At 35.0% G+C, this 21,232-nt stretch overlaps 1 protein-coding gene, 1 non-coding gene and 1 pseudogene across 5 annotated transcripts in view; all 3 read right to left on the bottom strand.

Moving 5' to 3' along the window:
- Micu1 (mitochondrial calcium uptake 1) overlaps positions 1 to 21,232 on the bottom strand; it is a 180,149-nt gene that overhangs the window by 86,803 nt on the left and 72,114 nt on the right. For 2 of the 4 annotated variants that reach the window (XM_033766549.1, XM_010606589.2), the window contains 2 exons: positions 10,186 to 10,191; positions 9,024 to 9,138 (listed from right to left, as the gene is read on the bottom strand). In XM_033766549.1, the coding sequence (XP_033622440.1) occupies positions 9,024 to 9,138; positions 10,186 to 10,191 (121 nt within the window). The remainder of the gene's footprint in view (positions 1 to 9,023; positions 9,139 to 10,185; positions 10,192 to 21,232) is intronic. The other 2 variants (XM_033766550.1, XM_010606592.2) reach the window with 1 other exon arrangement.
- On the bottom strand, positions 17,269 to 17,413 carry LOC117287083 (annotated as a pseudogene).
- Positions 20,523 to 20,625, bottom strand: LOC117287107. Its single transcript, XR_004518290.1, has one exon. It is a non-coding gene; the product is annotated as a U6 spliceosomal RNA (small nuclear RNA).

Raw genomic sequence — 21,232 nt, 5'->3', positions numbered from 1 at the left:
CCTTTTTCTTTTCCTTTTTGGTATTGGGGATTGAACTCAGGACCTTACACTTGCAGGGAAGAAATTTCTTTCTTAATGCAGTCTTTTTTTTTTTCATTCCTGGCGATCAAACACTAGTCCTTGCACTTACAAAATCCCTGGGGGTTTTGGGCCAGGGATTTAGCTCAGTGGTGCTGCTGCCTGCCTTTCAATTGTAAGGTCCAAAGTTCAATCCCCAGTACCAAAAATAAATGACTGAATAAATAAATAAATAAATCCCCAGCCCAAAATTTCTTTCTTAAATGAGGCATCTGTCATATTCATATTCATTCAACTTTATTTAAAAATTTTTTAAAATTTTGAGACAAGGTCTCACTATGTAGTTCAGGATGGCCTCAAACTCACTGTAGCCCAGGTTTCACCCAACTTTAAAAGCAACTTGGTGATTGATGAGTGATCACAGAACTATAGAAGTTAAGTATTTGTACTTTCCAGGGGCCTCATAGCGCTAATATCTCTAATCTGTTCCTAGCAATATATTAGACATCCAAAGTATTTGGCTCATGGAAGTATTCTAGACACATAAATAAATTTATCTAAAACTCAAGTCTTAATTTTGCTTTTGGTATAAGAATCTAACTTCTTGGGGTGGATGGAGGTCTGCGGTACAGCATTTGCTTAGCATGCACAAGGCCCTGGGAGTTCCATCCACAGTAGAGGAGGCCATCCCTCCATGTGGAACTGGGCAATTATGAGTTAACTGTGTTATTAGGCAACTATGGGTTAACTAGGTAACTATGCTCTTTGTAGAACATACCTGAGTAGCTAGGACAACTTCTGTAATCTGTCATCAAAGAAGCATAATGGATTCAGAAAGTCCTGCCAGAACTCTTTGTTCGCCTCCTCTCCACTGCTCTGCTTTGTGTAAATCCTGCTTGCTATATTCCCAGGGAAACTCCAATTGAATTAAGCCCCATATATGAAAAAAGAGGTATATAAGGAAGCACAAACTTTGATTTGGGGCTTTTGAGACTGACAGGAGTCACTTGCTGAGCTGCTGTTATCATTAAAAGCCACTTTTTGCTCCTATCTTTGTGTAAAGAGTTATCTGTGCCAGGTTCCTCACTGTTTCCTGCTTCAGTACCACCCCCCCCAAAAAAAAACCAAAACCAAACCCAAAAACTAACATCCTTTTCTTCTTCATTCTATATATTAATACAACAGATTGTTTATTAGTAAGTGGACTTTTGCAATTCTATAGTGCAATTCTATACAGACATGACTAAAAGGATTTGCAAACACTAATAATAAATTTTATTGAGGTGTTAAAAAGAGACATTTCAAAAACCATTAGAAAAACTTAATAAACCATGTTTACCACCCCAAAATCCTATTATTGCAAATGAGTAGTGATTAAAACAGGTATCACTTTTTTTTTCATTGTGGCTAAAAGAAAAATGAAACACAGTGCAGTGAGTGCCTGTGCCCCCTCTTCCTCTAAGGGATGGTGCTGGGGAGTGCACAAAAGGCCTCCACCTAGGACAGATTATGAGCGGAAGAATAACACAATCTTATTTAAATTTAAGGAAGATCCTTCTGGCACACAGACTAAAGAGAAGCATGAGTGAAAGAACACTGACCAATCTGGAAGCTATTTAGTAATCTCAGTGAAATAATGAGATAAGGGCAGTTACAGTGAGTATAGTAAAAAGGGTGGGGTTCTAGATTATTTTAAGGAAGAACTCACAGGATTTGCTGACAAATTAGAAATATAAATATTCAGACTATTTGTTTAATGTATATGTATGCATGTGCAAGTGTGTATATACACATACACATTTTTTGCCAAAATGGAATCATATAATAGGTAGGTTTTGACTCATTAATATATTATGAACAAGCTGGGCATGGCGCACACCTGTAATCCCAGCACTCAGAATGCTGAGGCAGGAGGATCACTAAGTTTAAGGCCAGCCTGGGCTACATAGTGAGTTTGAGGCTACCCTGAACTATATAGTGAGCCCATCTCAAAAAATCAAAATTAAAAATTGAAAAAAAGAAAAAAATATAAAATGTTTTTCTTTGAAATTTCAGTATCATATATATTAAGACTGTACTGAATTTACTGTAATTGGTTCACCCATTTGATGTTTGAGATTTTTCCAATTTACTATATTTTTTTACCTCAATGTCATTTATACAGGTGGTTATTTTATTAGCCTAAATCTCCAAAAAAGGAATTACTACGCCAAAACCTGATGTGGTGGTACATGCTTGTAATCCCAGCTACTTGGGGTGCTGAGGCAGGAGGATCACGATTTTGAGGCCAGTGTGGGCTACTTAATGAAACTTTGTCTCAAAAAAAAAAAAAAAGAAAAAAAGAAATAGAAAAGCTGAGGATGTTCCAAGTTTCATCCCCAGTACAGGGGGGGGGGATTGCTAGGCCAAATATTTTATATATGTTTGATAAATGTGGCCAACATTGTAAAAAGGTTATGCATATAATTTATGCTCACTGATATATAATCAATTAAATGTAAGCATCAATTCAATTAATTCTGAGTACACAACAGGTTTGGGTAACACTGGATTTGGTAGTCAAATGACAGAAGGGGCAACAGATTAACTGCCTATTTAAAGAGGTAATGAATTCTCCTTTCTTTCTTAGGTGTGTGTATGTATGCTGGATGTTGAACCCAGGAGGCAAGCATGTTAGATAATCTTCATCTGTTTCTTCGAGTTCTTTTAACCTCAGGACCCAGGTTTCTAACTACCAAATTCTGAACATAAAGAAAAACACTTAGAAATTTAGTATATTCTCAAAACAGACTTAAAATTTGTATTTACTTGCTTTAGCTTATATTTGAAAATCTGAAGAGCTCTTTATTCTTTATTGAATCTTAGTGTGATTAATTTAATGGCAATTGGTAAGGTTTTCTAAATAATATGAAACACTGAATGTTAATAATCTAAATTTTAACATATTCCAACTTTTTTAGGAATTTCTTTAGCAAGGCTTAAGTTTCATAGGCACTTGATCCTTCTAATAACTATTGTTTGCCTATTTCTAGAAAATGTATTTCAGCTTTGATTCTTAAAAAAACTTTTAATTTCATACGTGAAGAAAAGAAATAGCTGATGTTACTAGTACACAGCACATTGCTGTCGCTGAGCTTTATCTCAGTCAGTTACTAAACAACTTTCAGAGAGCCGCCAGAAAGTCTTCATTTGAGTTGTCTCCTAACACTGTTACTTGGCAGCTGTGCTACAAGAAATGCATTCAATGCACAGATGTCAAAAAGTTTCCCCAGGGTTCCTGGAGAGATTCTATAAAGCAAGGCATGCTATATACCCTTGCATTAAGGTCATGTTCTACTTTAGGAACCCATTTTCTCCAAACTCATTACTATTTTATACCCAAACGACATATGCTTGTTTTATTTTATTTTATTGGTACCAGGGATCAAACTCGGGTCCTTGAGCTTTCAAGGCAGGCAGCGGAACCACTGAGCTGAATCGCCAGCCCTATATATGCTTCTTTGACAGACATCAACTCCTGTTTTCTGAGATCTAAAAGAAAAAATGCATCTACTTTCTTTTCATTCCATGTGGCTTCACTCCAAATCATGTACTGGATAAAAGCCAAAGAAACACTTTATGCCAAGAAGTAATTTACTGCATTGATACTTAGATCTAGCTGCTTTAATAAATTGGGAAAACAAAACAAAAAACAAAATAAAGAAATTGGGTGGCTTGGGATTTAGCTCATTGGCACTGAACCTGCCTTGCAGGCGTAAGATCCCAAGCTCAATCCCAGTACTAGAAAAGAGAAAGAAAAGAAAGGAAAGAAATTAATTGGACTTTTGTTATTTATTCTATGCTAATTTGAAGGACCTTTTCTACATATGACTAGATATGGTATTCATCCAAACTATTTATTTTTCAATTTTTTTTGGTATTGGGGATCGAACTTGGGATCTTGCGCTTGCGAGGCAGGTGGTGGAACCATTGAGCTAAATCCTTGGCCCTATTTTTCAATTTGATGTCTAAATAGAAATCTCTCAGCTATTCTAATTTTCTAGCTTTCATCATGTATATATACAGAGTAGCTATTACTTTTATTATTTTTTTGTTGTATGAGACAAAATTTTGCTATGTAGTTCAGGCTGGCCTTGAACTTACTAGAGCCCAGGATGGCCTTGAACTCATAGAAATCCTCCTGCCTCAACCTCCCAAGTACTAGAATTATAGAGGTGTGCCACCATGCCTGGCTACTTTTATTACTTTAAAACAAATTTAAATATTAAGCGAGATGTTAATGGTACTTGGAACAATATAAAATTTTAGTATACACACACACACACACACACACACATATTTATACTGTGCCTATTCAGAAAACATTCTTAGGTATTTATTTAGCCAATACACATATATAGAATACTTCTGTGTGTCAGGTGCTATGCTGGATACCTTCTCTAGTGTAAGAACTAATTAGACAAATCATTCCATGACAACTACTATTTCTTGCCTCAATTCATTTTGTGTACCCTTCAATAAACAGGTCACACATGGTGAAGCATAAGCATAATCAAATATTAAATTGTGGGTTTCAGGGAAAGGTTCAGCTATATATATATAGACCAGTATGTTTGATTCAAGTCCAGCTCATGAGGTTAAAAAAATATGAAAACTTGGGGCTTACAGACCATAAATACAGTCTTTAACATGTACCCACAGGCTTGAATGATCAGTGGTACATGCATGACTGTCCCATTGAGCAGTTTGTACGACCTGATTGGACTATTTCATGCTGTCATGCATGTACCATTGGTAGTTGAGAGCCACCTGGCAGTGAGACATACAAATTAAGGCCCCCATTGTGAAAGTGCTAGCATCATCAATCACTGAAGGCTAAATTCCTAAAGAGCTATCCCAACCATCAATAAAACAGGACAGGGTAGGCCCTGAAGGAAGATGAAACAGAAGTTAAGAAACGCTGTAAGAGACTGGGATCAGAAGTATAGTGCTTTTTTCCCCTGAATGTGGAATCCTGGGAGGCCAGGGAGGAGGGGTGATATAAATGTGAAAGGGAGATTATTAGAGAAGAGGAAAGGGATGTGGGAATGGGTAGGGGATAAGAAGGGAGAATAATAAGGGGATGGGTATGATCAAAGTATGTTATATGCATGTATGAAAATTCCACAATGAAATCTAATATTCTGTGTAATAAAATGTATATACTGGAAAAAAGAATTATTTCTTGTTAAACTGAACTAAACATCTGGCATGGTGATACAAAGGTGTAAATGCTTCAATTTTCTTTTTTAAATTTTTTTCCTTTTTATTGAGTTTATTGGTACATTCTAGGTATACAGTAGTTACATTCATTACTGGGATCTTGTCTTTACTTCAATTTTCTATAACAACTAGGGCTAATGAAATGGCAGAGTGTTGTTCTCAAATACATCTGCCTCAAAATGAATATCATTTATAAATACTTGACATATTTAAAAGCATTATTTTACTAACAGACAGTTACATTATTATAAAACCAATGAATTAACCACAGAAATAGGTTAATGCCAGAGAAGGAAGCTACTGATAAATAATACAGCATGCAAGTAAGTATTACTGGAATTCTAATCACCTCATATAGGTTCACATAACACTGAAAGAAAAGATTAGTTTTCATCTTCTTTGTCTTACTCCTCATAATTTCAATTTAGCAATGGCAGGCAATTCTCACGTAAAAAACTATGAAGATAATAAGCTAAAGCAGATTTTCTTTACAATTTTCCCAACTTTCTCACTAAAGATTTGAAAGTTCCTTCTATCTGTTGATAAATCTCAACTGTTAGGCCTTGTCCATATTTTTCAACAGATCACTTAACCTTAAAAACGTATTCATCTATAAGGTCATTTCCATTAAATGGAGCAGAAGAGATTAGCATCACGCTTTCCAATCACATACACTTTGTGATCAGTTCTTGACTTCAGTAAGGCAAGAATATTTTCCTGAACACTGCTGTAATTTCTCAAGGGTTTGTATTTTTGTGAGAAAGATGCAGCACAATGAAGAAGTAGTTTAATTTCTATTAAATCAAATCCAGCTCTAGTGAAAATACCAATTTCTCCACTGATTCTCTGAAATCTGAAAGAGTCAAAATCAGAATGCATGGAATTTATGCCTAATTTTCATTAGGTCTACAACCAAACTTGAAAACCCTGAGTATTGAACATGCCGTGGCTGGCATGTTCTGCTTTTGCTGGCTTTTCAAGGAATAATATAGTAAATAAAAAGGAAATTGCTTAATGATCAACTTTTAATAAATGTTTTATTACCACACCATCCCTCATCTAAAATTATTTTAATATTATTAGTTTATAGGGTTAATTACTTTAATTAGAATACATATGAAGACAAGGATACAAAGTAAGTATTTAATAACTCAATAACATGATCCAGATTTAAATTGTACTGGTATTGTCTAGTGAATAATAGTATTAGTAAGAATGTCCAAACCAATGAATAATAATCAGAATTCCAGATAATCTTTTGTTTGTTTTTTGAGACAGGGTCTCTCTGTGTAGTTGACTGGTGATTGTGCTGGCCTTGAACTCATGGCCATCATCTTGCCTCAGCCTTGTGCATGCGCCACCATGCTTGGCTTTCCAGATAAATCTTGACAATCATTTTATGTCTTTTTTTTGGTACCAGGGATTGAACTTGGGACCCTGTGCTTGCAAAGCAGGCAGTGGAACCACTGAGCTAAATCCCTGGTCCTTGATAACCATTTTAAATACCTACTTATGGGGAAAAAATTTCTGACTTCTACTGTAAGACTTAAGACTACCAGTTGACCTTGTGGTTGGTCAGTGTACAGAATTAAGCCATTAACAGCCATGTTTGTGTGTTCCCATCAGTTCTTATGAACTACTTTAAGGATCACAGGTTCTGTGGAAATTATAACCATCTCTTCATATTGCCTATAGAATGGATCTGATTTTGTTTTATTAATGAGTATTAATCTGTAGGGGACTAGGCTACATAACTCAGATGTCACAGTCTTGAGGTCAGTGTTATCTTGACTCAGGAACGGGGAAAAATGGGGAAGGCCGCATGCTCCCTGGCTATTGGCAAAATGCTGATAAACCAGCACTCTTGAGGCAAGACAGCATCTTCTGAGAACAGTTGTCAGAATACAGGCATTTGGGCACAGAGAAAATCTGTTTCCTCATTAACTTAATCCTTATCCACCCATTCTCTATAGTTGCTGTCCCATGAAACGTGTACTGCTGCTCCCCCCATGCTTCTCACTAGCTAATAAAAGTGGGCCAATTGTGGCGTTTATCGCGTCTCTAAGCTAGATGCAGGTTTCTTCCAGGTCCCTCTCTTATATCTTGAAAATTGTCTCTGTCTCTTTCTTTCATTCCTCATTGTTTCTCCCAACAAGCAGATAGGGTCTGATCAGCCCTCAAATGTTTAATATTCTGCTTAACACAGATGCTCCTGCTCAAGTTCCTTCAAGTTAATCAGGCCAAGCTGGCCAGAGAAATGAGATATAAATGACAAATTATAAATCAGAACTAAGGAAGGATACAAATAGAAGAATTCTAAACTATAAGAAACCAAGCTTGTTTCAATATACATTAATTAAAAACACATTTCCTTCACTCAATTAGTACCAGCAACAGAAAAAAGACATCCAAAAGGTCTACTCTCAATTTAAAATATCAACAGCAAAGGCAAATCTAAGGTTTGCAAAACGTTTTTTATGAGATGAAAAAAACCCAACATATTTAATATCCTTGTGTTTCCTTGCCATGATACTCTGTGTACAGTAAATATATTTGTAGTGATTATCATTACAAACTTAATGATCACTGTTAGGCAATTTACATTCTAGGTTGGAAAATGGACAATTAAGATAAGTAAATTACATAGAATGTGAAACTGATGTTTCAAGAAGAAAAAATAAAGCAAAAAGGAGTTTAAGAGGTGTATATGTGTGAAAGTATATATGAGACAGAGCAAAAGATGTTTAAATGTTTAGGAAGGCCCATTATCCAGATCATGTTCAGAGAAGAATCAGAAATTCATGCCATTTATTGTAAGCACATTTATTTCTGTTACATTGGTTGTTTCTACTTAGAAAAATTAACCTTCCACAAAGTTTCAATGAATTAACTAACTCTAGTCAGTGGGGCTGTTTTCTTATTTTAGAAAAGGTAACTCCAAAGAAAAAGAATGATTTGCTATAGCTGTGGAATTTTATTTTAGACATCATAATAAAGCTTGTAAAGTATTCCGGTGTTCCAAGTTCAAGCCACTGGAGCAGTGTCATATTACTCAAAATGATGGTGATTGCTTGAACAACATTGAGTACACTGACTTCAAAAGAAAAGAATTAATTTGAAATACAACAGTCCTATATCATCTGAGTGATGATGTTTTCCTTGTACATTGTCTGGCTGGTTTTCTGTGGCTCCGCTGTTTAACAGATGAATAAACATTCTACCACACGTTCCCTAGTCCTAAAGCACTCTAGCAAAGCTTTTGATGAGCGTGGGCTACAGAGTGAGTTAAAAGCCAGCCTGAAGGAACTACACAATGAGACATTGTTTAACATCCTCCTCCCCACGTACATGCATCCATGCACACAAAAGGCACAATTAGGACAAATGAGACTATTTTCTTCCTTAATGCAGGAAATAATAGATCAAAATGTACTTTGTTACAGTAGTAACATTAATAAAGACTATGTGTGCACAATACATGATTCATCTTGACAGAATGAAAGCTTTAGTTACAAGTAAATGAAACTTTATAGTTTTTGGTAACTTTACCCAATATTTCAGGTTTTCTTTTTCTTTCAGGTGACTCTACACAAGAATTACAGGAAATTCAAAACAAATGAAATTTATGTAATTTATAATTCATTAACTCTACCAACCAATCTTGCTCCCCGTTTAACCAACTGAATTAACTCTTTTTAGTAATCCCATACAATTTCTACAAATAAAAGGGAAAAACTACTTACTGGAAAGGACCGTTGTAAGAAAAATGTAGTCTGAAAAGGATATGAGCCCACATTCTCCAAGGGTGTAAAATATACTGCCTTCATCGGCAAATTTTTCTCGTTCCTGGGAAATTTTCTATTAAATGTATAGGTTCCACCAAAATATAAAAAGAAGATATAATTAAGTTAGAATATAAATAGTAAGCAATAATCACCATTTAACTCACAATTTTATGCTGTTTACCCTAAGAATTTTTGATGGCCATTCAAAAAAAAAAAAAATCAATGGATCCTTTACAGTTTTCAACATAAAAATTCTAAGACCAAAAGTTGAATTTTTTCATTTAAATACCAGGTTAATATGAATATTAGAAAATAATTTTGACATTGAACATATACAAACCCACTTCAGAATGTATTTTCTTAGCTTTAAAAATAATTTAACTTGTTGTATAAATGTATAGAAGGCAGAAAATAAATAAAAACAAATGGAAAAGATTCAAATAAATTAGACCCAAGTGCCCAAGAAAAACTATGAAGAAATGAAGAGATAAGCAACTACATATTTCCAAGGTCCATATAAAGGCTCAGAAAACTAATTTCTGAGATACTAATTTAAATTTTTATTTTATGACTTCAAGAATCTTAGTTTTTGGAATCAATCATAGTTATTGTTACCTTATCAGAGGCTCCCAAATTTTAGCTATTTAATGAAACTCCCAAATCTTAGCTTTTAGTCTACTATATCTTTCTTTTCTTTAATCTGTGAATCATGAAGAAAATTAAATATTAGCTTCGGGAATAGGCTGTCTCACATATGGTCTCTTCACAGATGTTTAACCAAACTTATCCTGTTTTTTTTTAACCAAAGCATAAGCTTACCAATAACACTGAAGATAGTTTCAAAAACTGAAAAGGATCCACCAAAGAGTTACACTTGGAACAAACTTCCATAAGTTCTGGACCAACCAAAGATACAAAAGGAATTATTCCGAGTACCAAAATAAAAGAGCAAAAGGTTTTAAAAACTCAAACTAATAAAGCACAATCAAAGTAAATAATCCCATGCAAGCACAAATAAGAGGCAGCACTGCAGGCATAATTTCAGGAGGAGTATCGCGAAAACTGCACCAACAAACACCACCACACCAGCATCCAGGTACACACCCATCCAATGGGTTACCTCTGTCTGGTAGAGATGCCATCATACACCACAAAGGAAAGAAAGCTGGTTAACCAAGTGGAAACTCAAGGGCCACGTGAATCATCATGAAGTCAGTTCTCATGACCTTCTCGATAAACTTATTCCAAATAGCCCCTACTGGATATTTGCTTATTCATAAAAATAGGGACAGCCAAAAAGCCACAAGTGAATGCTAAAAAAACTGTACTAGGTTTTGATTGTGGATGCTAAGAGAGAGCTTCTTTGATTTCATCTGTGGCTAACAGATGTGGCCCTGCATGATGGCATTCGAAGATTATTTCTTTGATCTGACAATAAAAAAATGAACATATAGTTCAAAATGCCCTAATTAAGGTTAAATCTTAAACCTCACTTGATTTTTTAACCAAGCAATTTAAAAAAAATTTTTACATCCAAAAAGCTACTGAAAGGCCGGGGATTTGGCTCAATGGTTCTGCCATCTGCCTTGCAAGCGCAAGGGCCCAAGTTCGATCCCCGGTACCAAAAAAAAAACAAAAACCAAAAAACCAAAAAACAGAACAACAACACAAAAAAGTAGGGCAGCAGAGCCATTTAGTGAAAAGTTAATATTTAAATTTTTTAAAATAGGCAGGCGAAGGGCCAGGGATTTAGCTCAGCAGTTCCGTGGCCTGCCTTGCAAGCGCAAGGACCTGAGTTCAATCCTGGAGACCAAGAAAAAAAAAAAAAGGCCGGGTGTGGTGGAGCACACCTGTAATCCCTGCTCTCAGGAGGCTGAGGCAGGAGGATCACTGTGAGTTCAAGACCAGCCTGGGCTACACAGTGAGTTCCGGGTCAGTTTCAACTACATAGTGAGACCCTGTCTCAAAAAACAAAACAAAAAAATTAATAAATTTCTCAAAATAAAGGAAACAGTTACATTTTCATATAATCCAAGATGCTGTAAAATAAAGTATGTGAATAGAAAAAAATAACATGATAATAGGCACCCACATTCATAACATAAATGTGTATAGAATCTGTGTAATTAATAATGTAATACTATGGAGAAATTCTGACACATAATTAAAATAAATAACATATTGGAAGGCAGAAGCTAAGAAACAGAGTGAGGTGGAAGTTGAGTTGAAGCCAAAAACCTTATATTATTTTTCTAACAATTACCTGGGCCACATGGCTGCTCAGAAGATAACAAAAAGACAAATCTAACTTTACTGGTAATTTAAAAATTTTGGATAACTTCAAACTCACAGAAAAGTTGAAAGATTACTATAAGGAACTAGCACATACTTTTTAAATCAAGATTCACCATCATATTATCCCACTTTATTGTTTTATAGACATGTATTTTTTCTTTATATTACTATGAAAGTACATTTGAGACATCATGCTTTTTTACAATTAAACACTTCTGTGAACAAATAGTCTCATACCACAGTATACATGTTTCTAAACCGGGAAATGTAATATTGATATACATATTATTATCTAATCCAATTTGCACACTTAGCTAGCTGTCCCAATAATTTCCTTTATAGTTATTTTCCTATTTCAGGATGTATTAAAAATGAACTTCATTTAGTTGTCATGTATCTTTAGTCTCCATTAATTTGAAATAGCCTATCCTTCTTTTTTCCTTTTAAAGTTTAGTGTGTACAGTTGCAATATAATTCACATAAATTTACCATTTGCACAATATAACACAATATGTGGGTCTTTTGTGTCTGGCTTCAAACACTTAATGTTTTACAAGTTCACTTGTAGCATGAATCAGTACTTAAATTCATTTTTTATTGTCAAATACTATTCCACTGTACATACAGACCACAATTGGTTTACCCACATCACATGATGAAGGATGGTTAGATTATTTACACTGGCTACTGAACATAGTGCTCCATGGTATGCAGATTCCTGTACAAGTATTTGAGTATCTGTTTTCCATTCTTTTCAGAATATATCTAAAAGTGGAATTCTCCATCATATGATAGCTCTATATTATTATTATTATCTTTGTTTGGTACTGGGGACTGAACTTAGGACCTTGCACTTGTGAAGCAGGTGCAGTGCCACTGAGCTAAATCCCTGGCCTCTACATTAGTTTTTGAGGAACAGCCAAACTGTTTTCCTTAGTGGCTGCACCAGTTACAATCCTATCAGCAACCTAAGAAGTTTCCAGTTTCTTCATAACCTTGCCAACACCTGATATAAAAATTACAGCCATCCTCATGGGTGTGAGATGGTATCTTACTATGGCTTTGATTTGGATTATCCATGTCTAGTGATGTTGTGAATCTTTTCATGTGCTTGTTGGACATCTGAAATGCCTACTCCAGTCCTTGGCCCATTTTTGAATTGGTTATCATTTTGTTCACTTGTAAGAGTTCTTGATAGAGTTTGGATAATCTTATCACACATATGACTTGCAAATATTTTTCTCTCATTCTATGTGTAGTCTTTTTCCTTTTTTGTTAAAATGTCTTATTAGTTTTTTTTGTTTTTGTTTTTGAGACAGGGTCTCACTATGTAGTTGAGACTGACCTGGAACTCACTATGTAGCTCAGACTGGTCTCAAACTCACAGCAATTCTCCAGCCTCAGCCTCCCGAGTGCTGGGATTACAGATGTGCACCACCATGCCTGGCTATTGTTAGTAGGGCTTTAATGACTAGGTTTTTAATATTGGTGAAGCCAGTTTACCTATTTTTGTTCTATGGTTTGTGCATTTCATTTTCACTGTTCAAAGTCTACACTCTCATCATGAAATGATTTTAGCACACCTGTTGAAAATCAAATCACCACTGATGTGTGGGTTTACTTCCAGATTCTCAATTTTATCTCCCCTTTTTTTTTTACAATTTTAAAAGTTGGGGTAAAATGCATATAAACTTTCCCATTGTAACCATTTTAAAATGTAGCTGTTCTTAAGCTGTTTATTTTTCTTCATTCTTTTTTTCCTCCTTGCTTCAGTCTGGAAAATGTCAACTGACCTGACGTGAGTTCACTGAGACTTCCTACTGTCTATTCAAATCTGCCAGTGGAACCTCTCTACTGATTTTTTTTAACCCCAACTACTGTACTTTATAGTTCCAGAATTTCTACTCAGTGTCTTTTCATAATTTTTATGTCTTTATTGATAGTCTCTATTAGTTCATAACCCTCTTTATTTTAGCTATTTGGCAATATTTAGGATGACTGAATTAAAATTTTTGAGTAGTAAGTATAATGTCTGTGTTTCCTCAAGTATACTTTTTTAATTTTTTCTCTTCTGTGGGTCATTCTTTATTGTTTTTTGTGCATGCGTTATTTCATACTGAAGACTGTCCCCACCTCTACCCCCAGACTGGAAAGTGAAGTCAGGGCCCTGTACCACTGAGCTATATCCCTTTGTCGGTGTGGCAGTTAGATTCCACAATGACCCCAGTCAATCCTTGCATCCTGGTAACCACACCTTTTTTTAGTCCTAGTCTCCTACACTGAATCAGGGTTGGTTTGTAGGATCAATAAAATAGAATTAAATGATAACATGTAGCTTTGGAGGCCTGATTATAAAAGGCAACGTGCTTTGCTGGAGGCAAGTCAGCTGTCATGTGAATATAACAATCAAGGATGTCTGTGGAGAGGGCTGTCTAGAGAGAATTAGAGTATCTGAGGTTCTTATCAACAGTTACTACCATTTTATTATACAAGTTACCTCGAAAATGAATCCTCATTCTTAGTTAAGGTGGGTGACTAAGGCCCCAGCCAATATGTGAATGCAACAGCATGAAAAATTTGAGCAAGAACTATCTAGCCAAACTGCTCCTTCTTCCTGATTCACAGGAAGCATGAAAAATAAGAAATGATCACTACTATTTAAAGACACTAAGTTATGGATGTGTTTATTTATCAGCAACAGATATTGAATATAGTCAAATACATTAAAATACAAACATTAAAAATATTTTGGTCAGGCTTTGGTTTATACTTTTTATTTTGTTTTGATAATCAGAAGCTATTAATTTTCCTTAAGTCTAATTTATCAAAATTTAAGATTAGTGCTTTCTGTATGCTAATATATTTTTGTGAATTTCCAGCGCAAAAAACTATTCTCATATTTTTCTTTAGAAAACTTATAGCTAAAGATTTTACATTTAGGTCTATGGCCCATCCTAAGTGAATTTTGTATATGATAAGGAATAAGGTTCATTTTTAAAAATATGGATATACTGGGCAAGGGATTTAGCTCAGCAGCACTGTGCCTGCCTTACAAGCACAAGTTCCTGAGTTCAATCCCTGGTACCAAAACAAAACAAAATGTGGATATGAATATACAGTTGTTTCTAAACTTTGTTAACATTTTCTCAGCAAATTATTTTGACATGTTAAAAATCAGCTGGCAATATAAGCGTGGATTACTATTCTATGACATTTCTGCCTTTTACTATCCCACTTTTTTGAATACCTATTGATTCTTAGCACAACATATGACTGTTTTCTACAGCAAAACAGGCATGGAATTATTTGAATGGTAGTAAGACAGCCTGAGAGAATGAACATCAAATGCCTGTGGGGTCATGGTCTAGGACTAGCTGCCTCCCCACTGGGACTATTACAAAGTCTGCAGAAAGAAGTGTCACTAAACAGACCTTCAATACAATACTGATCTTGAGAAATGAATTACTATCAGAACATATCTCCATAGGGGCTATAATAAAACCTTACAGTGCTAATTTAGGCAGTGTGTCTTTCTCCAGGAAGGTGTCGTCTCTACTACTGCACTAAATAAATTACGTGTACTCTTCCGTCTCCTAAAAGGAAGACTTTTTTGTTGTATGGCTATGTGTAAGACTTCTGCTATAATTAGTAGAATGACATGGAACAAGAAAGACCAAAAGAAGGTCAAATTGCTCTATATTGGAAGAGGGAGAAAAGATATGTAAGAAACAAGGACTCTAGAAATGTGAAAAAAACACATGATATAGCCAAACAGTGCTAGAAAACTTCAGTTAGGAGAAGTAGAAAAAAGAGAAAGGTATGCCTGTAAGGATGGATATGTGTGTGTGTGTGTGTGTGTTTGTGTGTCTATATATATATATATATATATATATAGAGAGAGAGAGAGAGAGAGAGAGAGAGAGAGAGAACAAACAGAAAATGCAGAAGCTCCTTAAAAATGAAAACAAAAGATGCTTAAAGAGGATTTTAAAATTCCTCATGCTTTGTGATGTGCCATTCAATAAAGCAATTCTTTAGTAAAGGTCTACACTGTTTTTTCCATGCTTCTGGAGTTCAGATAAGAAAAGAGAGGAAGAGAAAAGTGACCTGTGTTTTCTGAGGTATTCACTTATTAAAGAGTGGTTCAGGTACATTTAGGATTATACAGTCACTATTCAAAAAATTTACTAATGGGTTTTTTGATTATTCTGAATTCCACAGAAGATTCTTACAAAATTCACAACATATTAATCACAGATACAAAAATTATCATAAAACCATCAAATTTTATCTCAAATTATTTAAAGCTATGAGGAACATCAAGCATGCTAAAATTTGGGAGGAAATGGGAGACGTCAGAAAATCAACTGTGTCTATGGTTGCCTCTTTGCTGTTTTCTTTTTTCAATCAAAGATCTAATTTAGGGCACCACCTGCCTTGCAAACAGGAGGACCCAAGTTTGAGCCCCAGTACCAAAAAAAAGATCTAATTTTATCATACATGTTATCCTCAAATAGCTGTGGCACATATGGAAATACGAGTTTGATAATAAAATTTAAATCATATTTCATATGAGGCCATACTCTTAAGTGAAATAAATAAGACACATGTGTAAATTAAAAACAAAAACAAAAGAACAACACAGCTTACAGGGCTGGGGATTAAACTCAGTGGTGCCACCACCTGCCTTGCAAGTGCAAGGTCCCAAGTTCAATCCCTGGTACCAAAACAAAAACCAAAAAACACAGCTTATAGACCTAATAGACCCAATATCACTAATATTCAAATTACTGATCTCAATAAAGGTAGATAAATTAATACCCTTGTAAGGGTTTGGTAGCAGTCTCAGTTGTACCATATCCTGAATATTTTTACTTTTTAGATAAGAGCTTTCTATACAGCAAATCCTACTCTACATGTGTGCAGTTGCTATACTTCACAGTTAGTCTAAAACTTGAATTTTTTTCCCTGAATAGCTTTGTGCTGAAGCACTCACACATTGGTTTCTGACCAACCATGTAAAATTGAAACTTACAGCGACATGTTGTTTGTGCTGAAGCACTCACACATTGGTTTCTGACCAACCATGTAAAATTGAAACTTACAGCGACATTGTAAGTGCTGAGGGAGATCTGGGGGTGCGATTTTCGGACACAATTCCAACTCATTAGTGCTTGGTGTGCTCAAACAGCAAATACTAATTATTTGGCAGAACTGATCAAAATATGGTCAATAATTTTGCCTTCTTCGACTCAACTAGATGAAGCCAAAGAGAAAAATTATACCAAAAATGTGATCTTATTACTTCTAGTTAGATCCACTTTTCAGGTTCAAAAGTTTAACTTTTTCTATTTAACAGAAAACAAAAGACTATGTCTGGAAAATATATGCTCATATATCAGCTAGAAATGCAAAATATCTTGTCTATAAAAAATTTAAAGAACATGGCGTCACCATTTTAATTAATTTCATTCTTTTTTTGGTACCAGGGATTGAACTCGGGTTCTTGCACTTGCAAGGCAGGCCACCGAACCGCTGAGCTAAATCCCCGGGCCCAATTTCATTCTTTATGCAGCTGAAATCTTTGAATTATTTCAATATTCATTATTATTTTAACATTTTTCTATGTTGCTGAAATACATTTCAGATCCCTCAAATAATATTTGAGGTTGTACTTCAAAAACATTAATGACAATAATGCACCTCTTCTAGAAAATGCAACTGGGGATATTTCCAGATGACAAACAGTATTTTGGCCTAAGGCTGGAGTTAGGGTAGGGAAAGGGAGTGTTAGAAAGAAAATTCAGCAATTTTCCCATGCAATCAATACTCACAATTCATTATCTAGTTGTTGCATAGATAGATGCCAAAGCTTTAGTAAGATGTCAATCTTAAACAATCACATTATTTCCAATAAAACAGACAATGCTGCACAGCTAAAATATGTTATTTTTTCCCACTCCATACTTGCAAAAGGGCAGAAACTGAGTATATGTCAGATAAAAATTGAAATGTTACTACACTTGATCTAAGCCAAAAGGCCAAGAAGCGATTTGAAATGCTTTCAATTCAGAGAAATTTGATTTTTCTCTTCTTCTGATTTTGTTTTTCTTCTAAGCTTTTCAAAAGTATATTATATTTGAGGTAAACATAAATTACTGTGCAACAAATTGAGGAAGGTGAATGCTTAAGATATTGTAAACTTCACTCTTGCCAGAAAGCAATTCTCTTTTCAGTCCCACGTCTAACCACTTTAGCACTGAGAACAATTCCAAATACCTAGAGTGCACATGTTTTCCTACTGCCTTAACTAGAAGGCTTCAGAGAAAGTGAAACAAATGAAGATGTTTAAAAAATAACAGTGGCAAATGACTGAATTGCAGCAATAATAAAAACTCAAAAAATCTTCTGGAATGGTATCAACTTCAAGGAAATGATACAACATCATTGAAGTGATTTATTTTCTTTTTTGGTATCTGATAAGGTATGATTAAAACTCTAGAAAGACAAAAATCAACTTTAATATATTCTACCACTTTATGCCTATACAAATTCTTCCTATCAGCACCAGTTGAGTAAATCTATGCTCCATCATTACTGACTATATGCTGCCAAGATCTAATAATTTAATTCTGGTCTTTTGCCACTCAAATAAATTAGTGCTAAAAAGAACAGTCCTGGGTTTAGCAACAGTCTTGGTTTTAGCCACATGGGTTATAAAAGACTCTCTGTCACTCAATGTAAAAGCAATTTCAACTACAGATCTTGAAACATTAAATCAATATAGTAATTTCATTCTCTCCCATATGGAAAAAAAGTAAGTGTCACTGCCCATACCTTTGATCTAAACTATTCTGGTAACTTACCTCCCATGAAATCTTTTAGATATAGAATTTTAAAATTAATTTAAAAACCAAACATTTATAGGTATCACTTGAACACCATGGGCCACTAATGATCTGTCAGGAATTTTAGAATTATATCTCGCATATTTTATGCCAAGCACTGTGTTAGGCACTTTATACTTTTATTGTCCATTTAAATCTTCATCAAAACTTTATGAAGGACCGGGAATTTAGCTCAGTGGTTTGGTGGCCTGCCTTGCAAGCACAAGGACCCGAGTTCAATCCCCAGTACCCCCCCAAAAGAAAAACCTAAACCACAAAACAAAATAAAACAAATAACAACAACAAAAAAATGAGTTTGGGCTGGGGATTTAGCTCAGCGGTTCGGTGGCCTACTTTGCAAGTGCAAGGACCCAAGTTCAATCCCCGGTACCAAAAAAACTTTATGAGGTAGGTGATTTTTTTTTCTCGTTTTTTGAGACAGAGTCTCACTAGGTAGTTGAGACTAACCTGGAACTCACTATGTAGCCCCAGGTTGGTCTTGAACTCAACAGTGATCCTCCTGCCTCAGCCTCCTGAGTGCTGGGATTACAGGTGTGCACCATCATGCCCGGCTGGTGGGTGATATTTTTAATTTGCACTTTACAGATAAGAAAATTCAGATTTAGAGAAATTAAATAAGTATCTCAAGGTGACAATGTTATTATTAAGTGGCAGAAGAGGACCTGACCTAGTTTGACTCCAGAGCCCATGTCACGAACTACTGTATGTGACATTGTATCAACTGTACCAGAACACAGAGGATATCTATATAAAAATATTAATGATGGCTGAATATTTTTGAAGCAAAATGTAGTTTACTATTGCAAAATATTAACATTAGGATTTAGCCTTGGTTCTGGTGCCTGCCTTGCAAGCACAAGGGCATGAGTTCGATCCTCAGTACAAAAAAAAAAAAAAAAAAAATCAACAAAAAACAATTGGAAAGGATTTAGCTTGAGAAAAGAAAGTCTGAGCTAATGATTAAGGGTGCTTTTTTTAATACCTTCACTTATTCAAATGCATATTTTTAATTACTTTCAAAACGAACCTCAAGATTATAAAATTTTTCTAATTTCATTAAAAATTATTACATTAGGTTAATCTATAATTGGAAAAGCTTTTTGTTTAGTTTAGAATATTTATTTATTTATTGGTACTGGGGATCAAACTCGGGACCTTGAGCTTGTAAGGCAGGTGGTGGCACCACTGAGTTAAATCCCCGGCCCTTAAACTTAGAATTTTTGAAACTACATTATGCCAAAGACAAATAAGGAAAGCAAGACCTATTATCCTCATACATTCTCTACAACAAATGACTCAACACGTATTTAGACTGAGTTGAAAACCTGTTTGACCAGAATAGGAGCTACTTGTTCTCAGTAGCTTTTAAAATGTTTATGTGAATAAAAAAAGTTTATGTGTTTGCATTAAAGCAATATGGAAAGGTTAGTCTGTAATGAAGTCCTCATGTCTAATTGAATTTCAAATCTTGTTTTATGATGAAAAAAGCTACATATGAAGTGTTAGAAATGTAATGGTTAATCATGTTTATGCTTCAAATCAACAATGATGACCCAAATGGGTTCAACTGATCTCCAAGTAAAACACAACATAATCTAAAATAAAAATGTATTTAAAGGCATATTAACAGGAGGGAATATTTGGGATGACCAACTAAATGGCACAAAATGAGCACAAAATGGTTACATTATCATTTCTCAATGTGAATAATTAAATACATGTGTTAAATCAATAGACTTAGTGGTGGAACTCTAGAGACTGGAAAGAGACGTTGTGGATACTCCTCACAGCAACACAGTAAGTACTTGATGTGATTAATAAGCTGCATCTGAGGAACAGCACTCTGCTCTCAGGCCTTTGACTGTGGCCTTTCCACAGGCAACAGAAACTTAACATGCAAAGAACAAATCCCTGCAAGAAAGCAAGCAAGGAAGGCCTCTTCTAAAGTGACTTCTCATTGATCTTTGGAAGCTTAAAGGATTCATACTAGCATCACTAAAATGAGTGATATTTATAGAAACCAAAGTAGATAAACAATTTTCTCACTACCTATCCTAGAAAAAAATTATTTTAAAATAAATGTTTACTCACAATATACCCTTAAGAATACAGTAAAATTTCATTATAAAATTATACTTCAAACTTAATTATTGAAACAGTTTCTAGGTACTGCTTTCTGTTACTTTTATTAAATGAGCCCCCTCCAAAAAAAAAAAAAAAAACCTGTACCTGTACAGGGAAACACTAGTGCTACAAAAATACAGAACACGTCATGTATTTGCGGGTCCTCCTTGACAGGGACCGTGCTAGTCTTCTCGATATTGTTCTTTTAGTATCCGTGCTGCTGAAGCGAGCACTGTAAAACCTGATTTGTTTCAACTGATTTAATCAACTGAAAATATTACCTTGAATAGGTAAAGCTTAAAGAAGACTGGTATTTTTACTTGTCTGTAGTGGCTGACAGAACACGTCATGTATTTGCGGGTCCTCCTTGACAGGGACCGTGCTAGTCTTCTCGATATTGTTCTTTTAGTATCCGTGCTGCTGAAGCGAGCACTGTAAAACCTGATTTGTTTCAACTGATTTAATCAACTGAAAATATTACCTTGAATAGGTAAAGCTTAAAGAAGACTGGTATTTTTACTTGTCTGTAGTGGCTGACTAATCAGTGCTGCAGATTCCAGACTTCTGAGCACTTAATGACAGTCCTTCTCCACTCCTCTGTAGTAAAGACTCCTATCTGAGGCAAGTCATGTTAAGTCTTCCGGTCTTAAATCATACAATTATTCATAAAGTTTTTTTGTTCATTTGTTTTTGGTACTGGGGATCAAATTCAGGACCTTGCACTTGCCAGGCAGGTAGAAGCACCACTGACCTAAATCCCCGGCCTTTAAATCATACAATTATTAAAGAAGAATAAGGGGTTTTTATTTTGCCTTTTTTTTTTTTTTTTTTTGTACACGG

Source organism: Fukomys damarensis, unplaced genomic scaffold, assembly GCF_012274545.1.
Source record: "Fukomys damarensis isolate Sample0158 unplaced genomic scaffold, DMR_v1.0_HiC HiC_scaffold_20, whole genome shotgun sequence".
NCBI classification, from domain to species: domain Eukaryota; kingdom Metazoa; phylum Chordata; class Mammalia; order Rodentia; family Bathyergidae; genus Fukomys; species Fukomys damarensis.
Note: the sequence above shows the minus strand (reverse complement) of the source record. Positions and strands in the feature narration are given on the sequence as shown.